We start from the raw sequence: 20,409 nt of genomic DNA on the forward strand, positions 1-20,409 counted from the left end.
CCTTTTTATGGCTGAATAATATTTCATCATATGGATATGATGGATACATTTTGGATACATATGGATACATTTTGTTAATCCATTCATCAATTGTCGGACAACGGGGATGTTTTCACTTTTTGGTTATTATATAGATAATGCTGCTATGAACATTCATGTACAAGAATACTTCCGCAGCAAACTTGTGTGGGAATATAACTCTGGATTTTTAACTTTTGACAGCACGAGAAGTGATTAAAGCACCTTGACATTGTGATTCAAACAATGTTAAATGTCATTGAGTGACTTTACTGCGGTACAAGTTTCAGGTATAAACACTGTTCTGCCTTATAATTTTAGGTTAAATTCATTAAGGAACATTACTAAGTCTATGGCAAAAGCCATTTTTAAAAACTATTCATGTTCAATAATAGTGGTCAAAGGTGGGGTTCTTCTCATTTAGAAAATTTTCTAAAATTTTAGCCTCCCAAGTAGCTAGGATTACAGGCACGCAGCACCACACCCAGCTATTTATAGATGGGGTTTTGCCATGTTGGCCAGGCTGGTCTTGAACTCCTGGCCTCAACTAATCTGCCTGCCTCAACCTCCCAAAGTGCTGAGATTACAGGTGTAAGCCACTGCACCCGGCCTAGAAAATTTTCAATCTCAGCCCTGTGCTCAAGAAAGTCTCAAAACCTCACCGCTTTTGAATTGCTATTCATAGGGCAAGTCAGAAATATTTAACTTATGTTTCCGGAAAAAAAAAAAAAAAAAAATGGAACTGACAATGGTTTAATCCATGAGAGTGAATGAACTTTGCGGTTTTGTTTTTTCTTTCTTTTTTTTTTTTTTTTTTTTTAGATGGAGTCTTGCTCTGTCACCCAGGCTGGAGTGCAGTAGCACCATCTCAGTTCACTGCAACCTCCGCCTCCTGGGTTCAAGCAATTCTCTGCCTCAGCCTCCTGAGTAGCTGGGATTATAGGCGCCCGCCACCATGCCCAGCTATTTTTTTTTTTAGTTTTAGTAGAGATGGGGATTCATCATGTTGGCCAGACTGGTCTTGAACTGCTGACCTCATGATCCACCCGCCTTGGCCTCCCAAAGTGCTGGAATTACGGGTGTGAGCCACCGCACCCGGCTGAACTTCACTGTTGACACTGCTGTCAACAATAACACAAGATAGATTCAAGTTTTTTGTTTTATTTATTTTTTTTGCAAAGTACCCGCTGTTACTTTTTTTGCAAAGTATCCAATTGATAACTATAGGATTTTAAACAACTTACATTTTGACAAGTATTGTACATTTGTCTAAGCCTTTTCTGCTCCATACATATCTGTAATACATCTTAGCAGATTCTGCTTTAGACTGAATTGAATTAGTATTTTCTTGATTTCTTTGAAAATACTCCCATCTGCAGTTGTTCTACACAGACCATACACACAGGCCAATTTTTTTTTTTTTTTTTTTTTTAAGACAGAGTCTTGCTCTGTCACCCAGTCCGGAGTGCAGTGGCACAATCTTGGCTCACTGCAACCTCTGCCTCCCAGGTTCAATCGACTCTCCTGCCTCAGCCTCTTGAGTAGCTGGGATTACAGGCGCGTGCCACCATGCCTGGCTAATTTTGTGTGTGTGTGTACGTGTGTGTGTGTGTGTGTGTGTATTTTTGTATTTTTAGTAGAGGCAGGGTTTCACCATGTTGGCCAGGCTGATCTCAAACTCCTGACCTCAAGTGATCTGCCCACATTGGCCTCCCAAAGTGCTGAGATTAGAGGCGTGAGCCACCGTGCCTGGTCCAATTCTTCAGTCACTTTAAACTCAACATTGACTCCTTGAGTAAAAAACAAAAACTAAGCAATACTGGCAAACATTCAATTTGTTAGGAACCAAGGAAAATCACTTGAAATCATTTGCTTTGTTTTTGTTTTTGTTTTTGAGACAGGGTCTTGCTCTGTCACCCAGGCTAGAGTGCAGTGGCATGATCACAGCTCACTGCAGTCTCAAACTCCTGGGCTCAAGTGATCCTCCCACCTTAGACTCCCTAGTAGCTGGGACCACAGGTGCACACCACCACACCAGCTTTATTTATTTATCTATCTATCTATTTATTTATTTATTTATAGAAGCAAGGTATTTCTATGTTGCCCAGGCTGTTCTTGAACTCTTGCGCTCAAGCAATCCTTCTGCTGCAGGCTTTCAAAGTGCTGAGATTACAGGTGTGCCCCACCGTGCCTTGCCCTTTTTTTGTTTGTTTGTTTTTGTTTCTGTTTTGTTTTGATGTTGCTTTCAATGTCCTCAACTCTTGGAGCCACTGTTCTTGCTGAAAGGTGAATAGTCTTCAACAGGTTTTATTTTTCTTGAGCATATTTCTTTGACTTCTGCAACCGAACACAGTTTAGCTCAATATCAGTAAATGACTTTCCTTGCTTGGCTAACAAAGGAGCCACTCAGAAACTTACTTTGGCTACAGGCTTATTTTTATTTTTTACTTTTTTTTTTTTTTTTAGATGGAGTCTCCCTCTGTTGCCCAGGCTAGAGTGCAGTGGCGTGATCTTGGCTCACTGCAACCTCCACCTCCCAGGTCCAAGCAATTCTCCTGCCTCAGCCTCCTGAGTAGCTGGGATTATAGACGTGTGGCACCACACCCAGCTAATTTTTGTAATTTTAGTAGAGATGGGGTTTTACCATGTTGGCCAAGCTGACCTCGAACTCGTGACCTTGTGATCCGCACACCTCAGCCTCCCAAAGTGCTGGGATTACAGGCATGAGCCAATGCGCTTGGCCTATTTTTTAGTTTTATAATGAATTTTGCTATAATAAGATATTCTACTTAAAAATTTAAATTGTGCTGGCCATTGCTCTCCTCTGAGTTGGGAATATTGTGATGAATGCTTAGTCTGGTAACATTGATGTACATTATAATATTGTAGCAATGTGATGGTGTCATTGTGTAACAAACACAATGCTCCCACATCTAATTTGGCAATTAAGTAATCCACACTCCATTGTACCTTAAAAGCAAGACCTTCAAAGCCCACTTTCTTTACTTTTGACACAATAGGTATGCACTTGTAACTTTTTTAAATGCCATGGTAGATACATGTGGTATTCAATACACTGTGGAGTTATGCTGCATTCCTGCAATTTGTAGTACTTGGAGCAGCAGTATGAGGTGATGAGAGCACCACACACAGCCTCTGTCACTCACCTCTGCCATTGTAGCACAGATGCAGCCACAGCCAATACAGTAGGCCCTCCACATCTGTGGATGCAGGACTCACAGATACGGAGGGCCAAATGGGGGACTTTAGCATCTGTGGATTTTGGTATCTGAGACAGACCCTGGAACCAATCCCCTGTGGATACCAAGGGATGACTGTGCATAAATGAAAGAAAATGGCTGTGTCCCAGTGAAACTTTATTTATGGGCATTGAAATTTGAATTTCATGTAATTTTCTTTTATTTATTTATTTATTTATTTATTTAGAGATGGAGTCTCGCTGTCTCCCAGTCTGGAGTGCAGCGGCCCGATCTCTGCTCACTGCAAGCTCTGCCTCCCGAGTTCATGCCATTCTCCTGCCTCAGCCTCCCGAGTAGCTGGGACTACAGGCGCCCGCCACCACGCCCGGCTAATCTTTTGTATCTTTAGTAGAGATGGGGTTTCACCCTGTTAGTCAGGATGGTCTCAATCTCCTGACCTCGTGATCTGCCCACCTCGGCTTCTCAAAGTGCTGGGATTACAGGCATGAGCCACTGAGCCTGGCCAAATTTCATGTAATTTTCATGTGTTACAAAATATTATTAAATCTTTTGACTTTTTTCAACCGTTTAAGAATATAGAAGGCCGGGCGCGGTGGCTCAAGCCTGTAATCCCAGCACTTTGGGAGGCCGAGACGGGTGGATCACGAGGTCAGGAGATCGAGACCATCCTGGTGAACATGGTGAAACCCCGTCTCTACTAAAAAATACAAAAAACTAGCCGGGCGAGGTGGCGGCGCCTGTAGTCCCAGCTACTCGGGAGGCTGAGGCAGGAGAATGGCGTGAACCCGGGAGGCGGAGCTTGCAGTGAGCTGAGATCCGGCCACTGCAACTCCAGCCCGGGAGACAGAGCGAGACTCCGTCTCAAAAAAAAAAAAAAAAAAGAATATAGAAAACCATTCTTAGTTTGTAGGCCATAGACAAATAATGGCAGGTTAGATTTGGCTGTAGTTTGCTGAGCCCTGGTCTGGTGGATGTGGCTGGTTTGACTGAATTCCCATGTACAACATGGTAGACATGTGTATTAGTTTCATATTACTGCTGTAACAAGTTACCACAAACTTGGTGACTTAAGACAACACAAATTTATTACCTTAGAGTTTTGGACATCAGAAGTCCAAAACCAGTATCAGCGGTCTAAAGTCAAGGTGTCAGCAGGTCTGATTGCTTCTGGGGGCTTCAGGCTTCCATCTTTTGCCTCTTCCCACTCCTACTGCAGACATACTTTGGCTCCTTCACTGATGGCCACATCATTCCAGTCTCTGCTTCAGTCATCACATGGCCTCCTCTTTTACTCCTACTTCATCCCTGGTATAAGGACTGGTGTGATTGCCTCAGGTCCACCCCTTTAATCCAGGATAACATCCTCATGTCAAGAGTCTTAATTTAATCACATCTGCAAAGTCCCTTTTGCCATGTAAGGTAACATATTCACCAGTTACAAAGATAAGGAAATGGAGATCTGGGTGGGGGGGCGGAGGGGGCAGGGTTGTGCATTATTCGGCATACCACATCATGTCTTTGTTTTCTTTGATTCAGTAATTTAGCAGGTAGTGAAATTCTTTTTTTTTTTTGAGACGGAGTCTGGCTCTGTCACCCAGGCTGGAGTGCAGTGGCGTGATCTCAGCTCACTGCAGCCTCTGCCTCCCAGGTTCCAGAGATTCTCTGCCTCAGCCTTCCAGGTAGCTGGGATCACAGGCACGCACCACCATGCCTAGCTAATTTTTTCATATTTTTAGTAGAGACGGGGTTTCACCATGTTGGCCAGGCTAGTCTCGAACTCCTGACCTCAGGTGATCCGCCCGCCTCGGCCACCCAGAGTGCTAGGATTACAGGCGTGAGCCACTGTGCCTTGCCTGAAATCGCATTTTCAAGGCCTTAATGTCTCCATTTCCCTCAACTTTGATATTCCCCTCCCTCCATCCTAACCTCTTTGTCTCTCTCTCTCTCTCTCCCCTCTGCTCCCACTTATGTCCTAGAGGCTGAAGATGAACAACATACTACAAGTTGTCAAGAGCAAAAGCACACACTTTGCTAACTGTTGCTTCCTAAAAGTGATTCTCTTGAAATATTTTCTGAGATTATTTGAGTCAAGAAAGACCTTTCGATTTTTATTTTCTGTTGGTGCTTTGTTGCTGTTTGTGCTAAATTTTATCAACAGAGGTGAAAACCGTAGGAAAATAAAATTCATTTGCCTTCACTGGATAACAGAAATACAAACTTATAGCCTGATAAGGCAAGAAACGATCTTTAATTTCGTCTCCTAACCCAAAATAGTTCAGGAAAATAAAAATCTATTTTTCATGTTGAAATCTTCATGAATGAAATTTCACAATTTTTTTGGTTTTTTTTTTCTGAGACAAGTCTTGCATTTTTGCCCAGACTGATCTCAAACTCCTCACTTCAAGTGATCCTCCCACCTCTGCCTCCCAAAATGCTGGGATTACAGGCATGAGCCACTGTGCCCAGCCCACTTTTCTTTAAATTGAGGAGATTTGTCCTTTCCGGACCCCTGCTCTTGGGTAGGGGTGGTGCTTGGCTGTGAAGAGGGTATTTCTTCAAGATGTCAAGGTCAAAAGAGGGTAGAAAGAATGCTTGGCCAAACTGCGCTATAGTTAGTATGTTCTAGCCTGATAATCATCATGCTGGAAAACAATCTTCTGTATCGCTGCTTGCTATGACAACCCTGCTTCTGCTGAGGAATGTGGGGGCACGGTGTTCCTGCAATGCAGTTTCATTCCTTAGTCAGAGAATGCTATTCCCATGCAGGTGCCCGGGGCTTCCAACCATTTGGGTCATGCTCCTGAGTTTTTGTTTGTTTGTTTGTTTTTTGTTTTCTGAGATGGAGTTTCGCTCTTGTTGCCCAGGCTAGAGTACAATGGTGCGATCTCGGCTCCCTGTAACCTCCACCTCCCGGGTTCAAGCAATTCTCCTGCCTCAGCCTCCGGAATAGCTGGGATTACAGGCACGCACCACCATGCCCGGCTAATTTTGTATTTTTAGTAGAGACGGGGTTTCTCCATGTTGGTCAGGCTGGTCTCAAACTCCTGACCTCAGGTGATCCACCCACCTTGGCCTCCCCAAGTGCTGGGATTGCGGGCTTGAGCCACTGCGCCCAGCCGTTAGTTTTCTCGATTATGTAGTCCAAGGAAGGAAGAGAAAGGGGGTTTCAAAAAACAGACAAGCTCACAACAAACTTACATACATCTATATCCTTCAATAAATTTCAGACATGTATATCCAGTAACAGGAGCTTCTCAGTCCCTTTCATACTCTCCAGTATGGTACATGCCATTTCTTAATAGGGTATTTTCTCTCTCTCTCTTTTTTTTTGGTCTGGTTCTGTCGCCCAGGCTGGAGTGTAGTGGCATGATCTCGGCTCGCTGCAACCTCCGCCTCCTGGGTTCCAGCAATTCTTCTGCCTCAGCCTCCCGAGTAGGTCGGACTACAGGTCCTCGCCACCGCACCCAGCTAATTTTTTTGTATTTTTAATAGAGATGGGGTTACCCCATGTTGGCAAGTCTAATCTTGAACTCCTGACCTCAGGTGATCTACCTGCCTCAGCCTCCCTAGTACTGGGATTACAGGCATGAGCCACCATGACTGGCCTCAAAAGGATATTTTCAATGCATCTCTCTCATGCTCAAACACCTATAAAAGCTGCCTAAATTCCCCAACCTCGCATTTGAGGGCATTTAATCAACTTCTGTCACTCTCACTTTTCCTAGTTGAGTTCTCATCATTCCCCAGCCAAGAATCTCTCCATTAGCCGAGCTCATCTGCCCACTATTCCCAGAATATGGTTTAGCTCCATGCCCTTGTCTGTGCCATTGCCCTCACAGAAACTGCTTAAGTTCTTCTCTCTCAAGCTCTGCTTTCATCTCTTTTGAAACAAAATTGAAATACACCCATTTCAGGAAGCTTGTCCTGATCCCACCAGAATGACGATTCCTCTGCTGCGCAATCTCTCAGCATCTGTGGTTTCACATACTTCTACAAGTTGAGGATCCCAAATCTGAAAATCCAAAATCCCAAATGCTTCAAAACCTGAAACTTTTATAATGCAAATAATTCCAAAATCTGAAAAAACAAAACAAACAAACAAACAAAAAACTGGAAATCTGAAACCGTTCTGGTTCTGCTGTTGCTGTTATAGGCAGACTTCTAAGATGCTGCCCTCCCCTAAGATTCTTGGTCCTTGGTATATACGCACACTTTCTCCCAGTTATTAAATGAAATAGTAATCTAGGTTCTGCAGTGGCAAAATTTAGCAGATGCAATAAAGGTCCCAAATTAGATGTTTTTAAGATAGGGAGATCATCCACAAGGTGGGTCTGACATAATCTGGTAAGCCTTTAAAGTAGACTGTGCTCTTCCTGAAAACAAGATTCAAAGAGTGAGAGGGATGTGGTAGGAGAGAAATTCTCTGTTGATGACTTTGAAGATGGAGTAAGCCACGTGGCAAGGAATGCAGGTGGCCTCTAGGAGCTGAGAGTAGTTCCCAGGTGGCAGCTAGTAAGGAAATAGGGACCAAAGTCCTACAACTGCAATGAACCGGGCTTGGCCAACAACTTATAATTTGTTAAGCAGTGATGAAAACGAATATGCTCGCTTTTGTAGATCTTGCTTTTGTTGATTTCATATGTGTGTATGTGTGTGTTAGTAGACTGCAAGTTCCTAGATGAGAGGAAAAAAAGTTTTTTTTAAATTTTTGTACCCCCTTCCTACTACAGCCATAATGTGATGCTATTAGGGAGACTTGCCTTAACTGATATATTGGAGTTAATGGGAGATAGAAATCCTTGACCATGAAAGTACCTGTTATTAAACAGCAGCTAGAATTACTACCATTGTCAAGTGCCTCCTGCTTCTCATGTTAGAAACAATTCCTGCACATCTGATATCTTCTGGACATCTTCATGGGGATGTCTCACCAGTCCCATGAACTCAGTAAGTCCCACCCAAAATTTCCTCTCCCAAACTTGTCCCTCTCTCTCTATTCTGTAATTCTGTTAATGGCACCTTCAAATCCCCAGTTATCTTGGGGCTTAGAGTTTCAGCCTCTGTTGACTCCTTCCTCTCTCTTGCCTCCATATTCAACCTGTTGCCAAGTCCTCCCCATTCATTCATATCCTACTTGCCTTTACTGTCACTGCCTGGTTCAGTATCTCACACCTAGATACTGCAAGAGTCTCCTGCCTGCTCTCTTGAGACCAATCTCTGATAAGCACAGCTCTAATGATGTCACTTCCCTGCTTAATGGACTTCCAAGGAATCCATTAGCTTGGCATTCAAAACTCTTGATGACTTAACCCAAACCTACCTTTCTCCTATTTTCAATAATTTTTAAATGTGTATTATGCCTATCTTCTAAGTTATTTTGGGTTGACCTTTAAAAATTATCCTTTAAAACTGTTACTGCTTTTGCAGGTCCACGGACTGTGACTCTTCCTGCAACCTGCAGCTTTTCCACGTTCCTTTTACTTCAGACCCACTGTCCTTGCAACTCCCTGCAGTCGGATAGTCTCATACTGTGGACTCTTCTGAACATATAATAGTCGCTTGGCTTGTTGAACTACCAAGGGGAAATGTGGTTCCAGAGCCAAATTGTGAGTGCCCAAAGCAAAACAAAACAAAACAAAACCCTACTCTGCCTGCCTTAAGCTCCCATTCCCTCCCACAGGACATACAACACCATTTCATTCTGCCCTGGGGTGATCATTGGCCTAAACGTTGAGCGCCCAATCCTGCATTCAATCCCACAGCCCCGCCCCGCCCGCCGGTCATAGTCAAGGCCGATTTATTCTTTTGATTTTTCGTGATTTTAACCAATCACTCTGCTCCGCACCCCTCCGACCCCAATCTCCGGTGTCCGCAGGGATTGGGCACCCTAGAGTTGCCGCTTTTTGAGAACCGGTTTTACCTCCGCCCACTCCTTCGTCCTCTAGTTTGGGACTTCCAAACTTCTCCCCCCTCCTCCCCGGGCATAGTGCGCGCTCTCATGAATGATCTGGTCACAAAAAAAAAGGAGAGAAAAAGAAAAAAAGGAAGAAAAAAGAGAAAAAGAAAAAAAGCCGAAAACTTCCCAGGGTTTGCCTTAGAATTAGCAGGTGGGGATGGACCCCGTTCCACCACGAGGTCCTCCAGCGCCCCGGGCTCCAGCGTACCCCACGCCTCTGAGCTCGCGGCCCCGCCCCCGGCCTCCTGCGGGGCTTTAATGACATAAGCAACTTTCCTCGCGCACCCCCCGCCCCGTCTTGGTACGGCCTGTCCGGCGCTCGACGTTCCACCCCCCTCTCTCTTCTCTCAGGTTGGTTCAGCCCCCGTCTACACTGGGGTGGTGCTTAGCCGGCGCCAGACCGACCCTCGACTTCGGAGAGGCAGCGCGGTGCCTCTGGGTGCTTCCGCCTCCCCTTCTCCGGCTTCTTCAGCGTCCTCGGCCTCGTCGCCCGCCGCGGGAACCCGAGACCCCAGTGTATGCCCCACCCCTGACCCCGCTCGCGACATGTCCACTCCGGCTCGGCGGCGCCTCATGCGGGACTTCAAGAGGTAAACCGAGGGGACGGCCGAGGCCGGGGGTTGCGAGCCGGGGCACAGGGCGGGTCCCGAGGCGCGCCGGGCGGGGAGGGCTGGGGAGCGGCCGGGAGCGGGCGCCAGTGCCGGCCTAGGGGGACCCCTGTCTGTCTTCCCGAAGGTTGCAGGAGGATCCTCCAGCCGGAGTCAGCGGGGCTCCGTCCGAGAACAACATAATGGTGTGGAACGCGGTCATTTTCGGGTGAGTCTGCGTTCGTGGCGGTGGCGAGAGAACGGGGGACGCGAGCCCTCTCGGTCTGCGCTCCAAGGCGGGCCCCCCGTGGAGGCCGAGGGGGTAGGGGAAAATGTTTGGGTCTGGCTGGGCCTAGGCGCCTCCCCGGAGCCTGTGCCTCGATTAGCTCAGTTCCCGCTGCCAGGGGGAACCGCTTGGGGTTCTAGGGGGGCGGGGCGGGGAGTGGTGGCGGTTAGGCGCGGCGGCCTGCCCTGTGTCTCTGAGCCCGGGACATCTATTTGTAGTGGCTTCCGACTCCGGCAGCGGTGCGGGAGGTGGCAGAGCTCGGGATAGCCATCTCAGATGAAGCAGGGAGAAGGGGGCCCCTTAAGTGGGAACTGACCATTTTTCTCTGTGTTGCAGGCCTGAAGGGACCCCGTTTGAGGATGGTAAGAGAGAGTTTCTTTACCCACTTTTCAGGAGCCTGATCATCTGGGGAATGGGTTCCCACTCATCCTGGAAGTGTCTCCTGCTTAGGAACCTGGCTCTGCCTAGTCTCTGTCTGCTAAAGGCTTGAGTGGAATGCAGTGTGTAGCTGGTCGTTCTGGATATTGTATGCTTGACTAGAACTGCACCTTTCTTCTTGCTTTCTTAAAAAAAAATCTGGGGAAGGCAGTCACTTTTTAAAAGGAGCAATCATAGCACTGGTATTAAGGATTTTTGAGGCTTGGGCTGTGATTCTGCTAAATTCAGCCCTCCATCACTGAATTAGTATAAACCCAACCAGTTGCTGATAGTCAGCAGAGACCCCAGAGACCATCTGGTTCAGAATTCTACCCTAAGGGCAGGAATTGTGGTCAGCAGGTGCTTGGTAGATGTGTGTTGGATGTTGAGTGGATGCAAGCGTCCCTTCCATTCAACTGTCTGGTTTCTACAATCTGACATTGAATGCCTGTCAGCCTCACTTCTCTAAGATGGTCTTAAATGCCTCATTTGAGTACAGTATTGTTTCTTATTTTTAAGTGAATTTACAGTGTGTGCTTTCATCAAGACGTTATGATCAGTAATTTCAAAGCAGCTTCACAATTGAAGTTAGCCTCACTGTACCCTTTTGATCAGTGTCCCGCCTACTTGAAAGTACTACATGTACCAGTAGGTACATAATTTTTAAGTGATTTAGGTTTAACTTTTAAAAACACATGTGTAAATTGCTTTTTAAAAACTTTATGATTTTAGATAATTATAGATTCATATGCAGTTGCAAGAAATTAAGAGAGACACCCTTTATACCCTTAACCCAGTCCTCTCCCCAAACCCTCCGGTTTGGTAACATCTTGAATGACTAGACCCTATCACAACCAGAAAAATGACATTGATAGTTCTGCACTCAGTTGTGTGTGTGGTGTGTGTGTGTGTTGTTGTTTTTTGAAAGTTTAATACATTTAAAGGATGATTAAAGTATTTGAACTTATGAAATTCTTTAATATTTGAGGTTTTTTAAAAAAGGAAAAGGATGTTTCTGTTATTTTTTTTCCTCAATGATTTATCTTCATTCGGTCACATAGCATTTATACACACACACACACTTCAGTTTGAAGGTGGGAACAAAAACATTTCTGCAAACTACTTAATACATACTTATGTTGCTGAGCCGGATTGCTTTTTGATGCTACCAGTCCGCAAAATGTTGTGAGGTAAGTCAATATCAACTAAGTCTATAATTCATCTCAAGTAGTTAGATTTCCCCAGGAAACTGTGGACAGTCACCTGAATATTTTTAGCTTCCTCTCTACCTTTACCCCCTGGGTAAATATCATTGCTCTTCAGGGCTGCAATGAAAAGAAATGACAGCAGGAGACAGTGATTGTAAGGGCATACTACTTTGGTGCAGTTAATCATTTGAACTGATTTGTAGCAAGAAACTATAGCTAGACTTAAATTTTCCTCTACCAGATTGGCACTAGTTATTTATTTATTTATTTATTTATTTATTTATTTATTTATTTATTTTTGAGACGGAGTCGCGCCCTGTCACCCAGACTGGAGTGCGATGGCGCGATCTCAGCTCACTGCAACCTCCGCTTCCTGGGTTCAAGTGATTCTCCTGCTTCAGCCTCCTGAGTAGCTGGGATTACAGGTGCACGACACCACGCCCGGCTAATTTTTTGTATCTTTAGTAGAGACGGGGTTTCACCATGTTGGCCAGGCTGGTCTCAAACTCCTGACCTTGGGATCCACCCGCCTTGGCCTCCCAAAGTGCTGGGACTACAGGCTTGAGCCACCGTACCCAGCCAGCACTAGTTCTTTATACCTGAGATTTAAATGTACAGATTAACTGTGTATTTGCTTTAGCTCTAGTAGGCTTTGTTTTCATTGGCTTCTTTTTTCCTCATTTTACTCTGTTTTATGCTGGGCACAGCTTTATTAATAGTACATCGCTTTGCTGGGGATTGGCTACCTAAATATTTCAAGGGTGCTTCTCTTAAGTGGTATGAATTGAAAAGGTACTTATGGAGTCCATTATCTACCAGGACTGTCACCTTTGACATTACTGGTACTATTTTTGATGATGTGTATCTCCATCCTAGCATTACTGAAAGGAATTACTCAGGCTGATTTGTTCTGTTGAACAGTCTGCTACCCATGGATGCTTCCTCAGGTATCTGGAACACTGTGGTTTTGAGATGGAGTTTTGCTCTTGTCACCCAGGCTGGAGTGCAATGGCATGAGCTCAGCTCACTGCAACCTCTGCCTTCCAGGTTCAAGCAATTCTCCTGCCTCAGCCTCCCGAGTAGCTGGGATTACAGGCACCCGCCACCACGCCCAGCTAATTTTTGTATTTTTAGTAGAGGGAGGTTTCACTATGTTGACCAGGCTGGTCTCGAACTCCTGACCTAAGGTGATCCGCCCACCTTGGCCTCGCAAAGTGCTAGGATTACGAGCATGAGCTGCTGTGCCCGGCCTTAACCATTTTTTGAATGCCCTTTATTTACAGTTGGGGACTTTACAGTTAGAGAAAAGACTGATTAGGGATAAGTGGCATAGTTGATTTTGCTGTTTCCAATGTATTATGTTAATTAAGAACCCCAAAACTACTTTTGCTTCTTCGTTGTAAACTGTTCGTTATGGAAGTTTCTGGAACAGTCAGGTCCTAGTTAGAGTGATGAAATCTTAAGAAAAGCAACACTTAAGGGTATTTTGGTTTAACTTCACACAATAAGAGGAATATATTCTTAAGAGCTTACACTACCAAAACATTGGGGAGAAATGCTTCCTCATCAGAATATCTTGGTATACATGCTAAATACAAAGGTTATGGAATATAATCTTCATCACATAATCTAAAAATTGTTAATAGACATGGTAAGGTACTGGTATTTGCTTTTCATAATAGATGTGTTCTTTAGAATTGGGGTATACATCTGTTTTATTTTTTTTAATTTTTGGAAATATTTCTGAGTCATAAAATCGTTTTCAAAATGAATCTCTAAAGTCCACTAAGAGTATTTTACAGATAAATAAATCCTATGATGAAGAGTTTTGGATATTACTTGAAAAATGGATTTTCAGTCATCAAAAATAATTTTGAAGTTACATGTATTTTGCTTTCTTCTCAGGGGTCACAAACTGGTGGCCAAATAGCAGAAAACACCTGCAGGTGTGTTTTCTTTGGCCAACACAGTATTTTCCAAAACTTGACTTTGTCAATGTCTTTAGGCAGAACATATACTCCCTCTAGTTCAACCTTATCACTCCTTATTGCCATACACCAAAATTATATAAACTTAACACGTTTATATAATTTTGGTGGTCTCCCTGTATAGATGGATTAATTGATACTTTCCTTACGATGTTTTAGCCTCGGGAAGATGAACAAAATTAGTATACATTATGTACAACCATGGTGAGGCTTACATTTTCAGTTATTTTAAAGCCTAGCCTTCTAAATATTCAGAGAGTAAGCTCTAGTCTCAGACTGCATAAAATACTAATTCTGGGATTTTAAATTCCCTTAACATTTGTTTAGAGCTTAGAAATTACATTGAAGGTTATACTAAACAGGCTCTGATTAATGTGACTAAAAGTGCAGTGAAGTTTTCACCCTCTTTTTAATGTGTACCTTGAATAAGATTTGGGTTAAGTCTTAATTTATATTCAAGTAGACATAAATAGGTTGCTTCACTTCTCAAGATATTAAGTGAACTGTTTTAAAAGACTTGTGATTAACTTCTTTGGTAGCTAGGTAATCACCTAGTTGAACTTCTGGGCAAGTGTATGCAGAAAGCTCAAGTCAAGGAACTTGTGAGCCACCAACATAGGTACTCAACTTGCTTTGCACTGTGAGTGTTTGATGTAGACCTAAAAGTACTGTTTAATATCTGAATGCCTTAATTGTATATTTCTTACTGATAGTTAAGTTCTGATTTTTGGGTTTTGCCTCCTTCAGCTGAGTCTAGAGATGTGAAACTTTAGAATTATTATAGCAAAAATAGTTGCTCATGGTTTTGGAGCAGTTAACTTTGTGGCACTATGCATATTTCTCTCATTTAAACCTCACAACAATGCTGTGTGGTGGGTACTATTATTAATCTCATTTTACAAATGAGGAACTTAAGGTTTAGTCAAGGAGCACACCTTCCCCGAAGTCTCACAGCTAGTAAGTACCAAAGCAAGGACTTGGGCCCAGACCTGTCTGACTGCAGAGCTCACGCTCTTAGCCAGTATGTTGTACTGTTTTTGCTTATGGCTTCCCTGTGTCTTGCTTTACTACCTTTAGATATCATATTTAGTGATGGTTTTAAAGTAGCTGGGATGTCCATGTGCTATTACATCTTCCCAGTTTTAGAGCAGCGTCTCTTACTCATAATTTGGTCAGATTGCAACATCGATCCAAGTGTGTTTACACTTGAGATCATAATACATAAGGAAACTCAAAGTTTGGAACTCTAACATGTTCCCGCTTTTTCTTGCATATTATAATGTCAATAAATACTGAAAAGGAAGAACTGTGCTTTCTTCCTCACAAAGAGGAAGATTTATGACCAGGTGGTGATAAAGGTGAAGTATATTCTGATGGACATACTTCCATACTTCTAAAGGGCATATGTTTGTCCATTCCATAAGATTTTACTTTCTTTCCTTAGTTATAATACATAGTATCTTCAGGTCTGGCTTTGAAAAGAAAATAGGGAGTAACAATAGTTTGAGGAATATAATGTCTCTATATGTTGCATTTTATATTACTATGAAGCTTTGAGACACTTGTTCATACTAAGGGCAGCTTTGTTAGCAAATCGTTTCCAATGAGCTTGCTAAAAACAAACTTTTTGATATTGCTTTGTCACGGATCTAGTCCTAGAATGATTATAGTCTTCTCTCTTTTTCTTAAGCAGTGATAAACCTTTTAATGAGAACAAAAAGGAAATAAATTGCTAACTCTGAAGGAACCAGTAAGAAATACACCGAAGTGTGGTCTGTTGTTTTAGAATAATTTGTTAAATGGACCAGAGTAATACAGTGGAACATGCATCACCTTATACCATAGAGAAACTGATTCTTTTAAGTTTACTTGAACAGATTTCAGTGAGGAAAAAACATTGCTCAATTGTTTTCTTGAATTTATTCAACAAACAATTGAAAATAATATTTTAAAGAACATAATCTCCTCAGATCACATCTTAAAATTCTTGAATGAGATCCAGTTTGTCCATGCCTTGTAAGTAAGTTTATAACCTACTATGCTTTAGGGCCTCCTGCTACCTTAGGTTGACATATATTTAAGAAAAATAATTTAATTTCAATAGTAGCGTAAACAAACATTAGAAAAATAAATTTGCTGGAAACGTGAATGCAATCTAAACAAAATATGATTTTAAAATTATTTCTGCCATTAATTCCTTCCATATGTGTGAATAATTGAGTTGATTTTATAGTGAAGTACCTTATGAGCCATACTTAAGGGTTTCTGAGGACTATGAAGTTTTTCCTGGCTTAAATTCAATTAAGTTTTCATTATAGGATCACTATGACATGAAAAGGAACCAGAGTGAACACTTTTATACTTACTCTCTTCTATTTTAAAAATAGCTTGATTATGGATTTGTATTCTGGCATTGGTTTTAGAACCTTTGTGCCTCCATTCTTTCCAGTCTGTTTAAAAATCACTGGATAGTTTAAGATGGCAGCTGACTAAAATAGGCCTTTGAGGTCTTTTGGTCTTCTAAAGGAGGAAGGCCAAATTTTGGGCCCAGTTTCTTATTTTAAGGATGTTTTCAAAATGTACAGTGGCTAAAGTTATCTTGTATGCAGTAATTTTGTGTTTATGATGGCTGTCTTCAAGTTTGGGGGAAAATAATGGCAAAACAAAAAATCACATTTGAGTAGTTCTTAGAGCAATTCCTAGAGATGTATTTCTTACCTGGCCTCTCCTCTCTACCCTGTATCTTTGCATTATTTAATACTTGGAAAAACCCACATAGCATTAAAAACAAAGTACAACTGAACAAAGTGATAAATACATTTTCTTAAATCTTTCTTTTCTAACTACAGGAACATTTAAACTTACAATAGAATTCACTGAAGAATATCCAAATAAACCACCTACAGTTAGATTTGTCTCTAAGATGTTCCATCCAAATGGCAAGTATCACTTTTAGTACAGTGTTTTAAACTACTATAGTGTTTATTATGGAGTATTCCACATTTCCTGTGTATTTTGTGGTGCCTGAGTATTTGTTTAGGCAGCTTGCTGCTTCCTGAAAGCTGAACTTGTTCTTGGTTTTCTGTGGCTGTCTTGTCCTAGAACTGAAGCAGTGGAGTTATTTTCCCTTTGCTTGGAGTCTGGGAGCCTCCTGATTTTGATGATCTTTGTCATTTCCTTATTAAACAAAACGAAGGATGCTCTTGAGGTTTCCTTTTAATGCTAGGCCAGATTGGGATAGTCTTGTGTTGTAATTATTTTCATTAGCATTTAGAAAAGTAGTTTTCATTGGATGCATATCAGAATTACTGTGGAACATTTTAAAAAATGCAGATGCCAGGCCGGGCACGGTGGCTCAAGCCTGTAATCCCAGCACTTTGGGAGGCCGAGACGGGCGGATCATGAGGTCAGGAGATCGAGACCATCCTGGCTAACAAGGTGAAACCCCATCTCTACTAAAAATACAAAAAATTAGCCGGGCGTGGTAGCAGGCGCCTGTAGTCCCAGCTACTCGGGAGGCTGAGGCAGGAGAATGGCGTGAACCCGGGAGCTGGAGCTTGCAGTGAGCTGAGATCGCGTCACTGCACTCCAGCCTGGGCCACAGAGCCAGACTCGGTCTCAAAAAATAAAAAATAAAAATAAAAATAAAAATGCAGATGCCTTCGCCTCACTTCAAACCTACTGAATAGGATTCTGTTGTTGAGGGCCAGGCATACGGTATGTCAGAAAAGCACCACAGGTGATTCTAACTTACCGCTTTGCGCTTTTTAAAATAGTAGTAAGCCTAGAACAGCTTGCCTTTTATTTAGGTTAATGAAGTATTTTTCAGGGTATCACATATTTTTATCTTTTTGTCAAGATGAAATCTTGTGAACTCTGAGCGATCTTTTGTTATTTCAGATAGGCGATACAGCCTACAAATTTGGTGGAATGAATTTCCCACATGTCTGGGGATAGCTAGGGACCCTGTTCAAAAATGTTTGATTTCCTGGATAATAGGGCAGTCTTTTCCAAAGGATGAACACTAAGTATCTTCCAGTTTTATGCTGATCACATCTGACATTCTCTGATCATCCTGATTATTTCACTAGTGGTGGTTATGACTCATCTTTTTAGGCAGTTAACTGGGAAGCAACCTAGGAATCTTTTTAAAACTTAAAAAGCAAAGTATTCTTGACTATTTTTGTTTTGTCTATAATGTTAAAACCTTAGTGGTCTTGTTACATTTAATGTACCTACTTCTTTGTTCTTAGTCTATGCAGATGGTAGTATATGTCTGGACATACTTCAGAACCGTTGGAGTCCAACCTATGATGTGTCTTCCATTCTAACATCCATACAGGTGAATTTTTCCTTAATGTGACGAACTATAACTTTTAATATGTTTATATTAGCAATTGAATTGTTTTTGAAAGTCATAATGTAATAGACCTTTTTATTTTTGGTCAAAGCTTGTTTGTTTTATAGATTAAAAGTAGACCATTAAGACCCAAGTCAGCTGGGTGCAGTCACTCACACCTGTAACCTCAGCACTTAGGCAGGCCAAGGTGGGAGGATTGCTTGAGCTCAGGAGTTTGAGACCAGCCTGGGCAACATAGTGAGACCCCATCTCTCTTTAAAAAAAAAAAAGACCCAAGCCACATGTGTTTTCCTAGCTACTAGCAGATTCATGTAACTCTGGGTTTGCGTGCTAAAGACAAGAAATGTAGCTGTACTTAGGACAATTCAATTGAGTGTCACTACCTTATAAAATAGCTGTTTTGCATTAAGTAACTGACATTTAAAAAATTGTCTCTTTAGTCTCTCTTGGATGAACCCAATCCCAATAGTCCAGCAAACAGCCAGGCTGCTCAGCTGTACCAGGAGAACAAACGGGAATATGAAAAGCGTGTTTCTGCAATAGTAGAACAAAGCTGGCGTGATTGTTGACCCCGGGTACAGTTTGAAGAAGAAGCTGGCCATAAGAAAAATATATATTGATGTGTTTGTCACTCCCTACTCCTGTCATTACATTTACTTTATTAAAAGCAAAATAGCTGTTGTGCTGTTTCCATCTTCCTTGCCAAGTTTTCCTACCCCTTCTACCCTCTCCTTAAACATCAGAAAACACCCTCTATGAAATCAAATGTACTGTACCTGGGTTACTTGCAAAAATTACTAATGCTTCAGTTTTTCTGTTGTATTTCATTTCCAGTTTTCAAGCAGTTATTTTTATTACTGTACTTTAAGCTTTTAAGATGAATTGTTATACAAGAGGTGCTTATGCTTAGCTTGATGACCAGGATGTTATTTTTAATGAAATGATTGCTGAGTGTTTCATCCTGGCTGGTCCTTCACTTGTGTTGGATTTAGAAGTGAATGTGTTTGGAATATGGCCTACAGAGAATAGAAACAAATCCATGTAAACAATTTTGAAGGAGGAATGGGAGCTAAAAATCCTGTGATACTAAGATCTCAGTCATATGAATTACAAGATAGTATTTACTGGCAAGGAGAATGTTGAAGGACTCAGCTAAAGGAGTACAGCAATTGTAGTAACTGACACATCCTCTCTTTGCAAGCTACTGACAGGGCACACTCATGCTAAGTTTCAGAATATTGGTCTTCTGGGTTTTTGCTTTTTAAAAGAGGTGTGGGAGCAGAGGAATGGAAACATGCATGAGTTTTTGAGCTAGGGAAAGTTGGAGATCCTTTAATCTTTTTAAAGGATCAGTGCTGCCCTAGATGAATAAACTCAATTGTCCATCTTTATTTTAGAGTTTTAATGAATTCAAGGAAGGGAACACAGCATATCTGTGGCCAACTGTTTTCCACTCAAATCCTGAGTTATTGCTGCATGCTTTAATTTCTTCCCTTTCAGCATCTGAGAACTTTAAAGCCAATGTCTGCAATCTGTTTTTCGATATTTATACTTTTAGATATATAGTACCTTTAAGTAGCAGTATGGGACAAGGCTTGTAAATGTTTTGTCTAATGTTCTATTGTCACCTTTTATGCATTTATCACTTCCAAATCTAACTTTGCACAAGTAACCCATGTAAAAAAAATGTACATTTTTCAAAGTTGTAAATAAAAATAACCTTAAAATTTCATAGTCAAGGTATCATTGTTGTTTTTTTCTGGTTTGTTTGTTTTGGTTTGGTTTTTTTAGCTCAGTATAAACTTTTTGTATTGGTTTCTTACTGGGATCTCATATCTACTCATTTCCCCCCTCAAACATTAAGGTAAAAGCAAAAATACTCATTCTGGGAATGGAAAAAAAAAGATACTTCTGGAGAGAACCTTTTTTCTTCTTTCCAGTCATAAGTGGTAATGCTTTTTAAACATTAACAATATAGAGCTGGGCACAGTGGTTCATGCCGGTAATCCCAACACTTTGGGAGGCCGAGGCGGGCAGATCACGAGGTCAGAAGATCGAGACCATCCTGGCTAACACGGTGAAACCCTGTCTCTACTAAAAATACAAAAAAATTAGCCAGGCGTGGTGGCACGCCCCTGTAGTCCCAGCTGCTTGGGAGGCTGAGGGCAGGAGAATCGCTTGAACCCGGGAGGCGGAGGTTGCAGTGAGGCAAGATTGTGCTACTGCACTCCAGCCTGGTGACAGAACGAGACGCACCCTCAGAGACCAAGATCTAACTTGTTGATCCTGACATTCCACCTCTTTAAAAGCCCTAGCTCAAAAACAAACAGTACCAAACTACTAGATTTTTTTTTTTTTTTTTTTTTTT

General features: G+C 42.1%; 2 protein-coding genes across 5 annotated transcripts in view; one reads left to right on the top strand and one right to left on the bottom strand.

The window, feature by feature from the left end:
• The window catches only part of CXHXorf56 (chromosome X CXorf56 homolog), a 31,801-nt gene extending 24,998 nt beyond the window's left edge, over positions 1-6,803 (bottom strand). The window contains exon 1 of the mRNA XM_025373463.1: positions 6,778-6,803. The gene's annotated coding sequence lies outside the window, so the exon portion shown is untranslated. The remainder of the gene's footprint in view (positions 1-6,777) is intronic.
• A 2,693-nt stretch (positions 6,804-9,496) lies between these two features.
• On the top strand, positions 9,497-19,773 carry UBE2A (ubiquitin conjugating enzyme E2 A). Of its 4 annotated transcripts, none has more exons than XM_025372167.1 (6): positions 9,497-9,785; positions 9,938-10,011; positions 10,405-10,430; positions 16,531-16,620; positions 17,935-18,023; positions 18,482-19,773. In XM_025372167.1, exons 2-6 carry the CDS (start codon positions 9,986-9,988, stop codon positions 18,608-18,610), a joined length of 360 nt encoding a protein of 119 aa, XP_025227952.1. In that variant the 5' UTR covers positions 9,497-9,785; positions 9,938-9,985; the 3' UTR covers positions 18,611-19,773. The 4 variants fall into 4 exon arrangements, with proteins under 4 accessions (XP_025227952.1, XP_025227949.1, XP_025227951.1 ...); XM_025372164.1 differs by having other exon boundaries at positions 9,503-9,785; positions 9,931-10,011; XM_025372165.1 differs by having other exon boundaries at positions 9,557-9,770; positions 9,961-10,011.
• The last annotated feature ends 636 nt before the right edge of the window (positions 19,774-20,409 follow it).

This window comes from Theropithecus gelada, chromosome X, assembly GCF_003255815.1.
Source record: "Theropithecus gelada isolate Dixy chromosome X, Tgel_1.0, whole genome shotgun sequence".
In the NCBI taxonomy this organism is placed as follows: domain Eukaryota; kingdom Metazoa; phylum Chordata; class Mammalia; order Primates; family Cercopithecidae; genus Theropithecus; species Theropithecus gelada.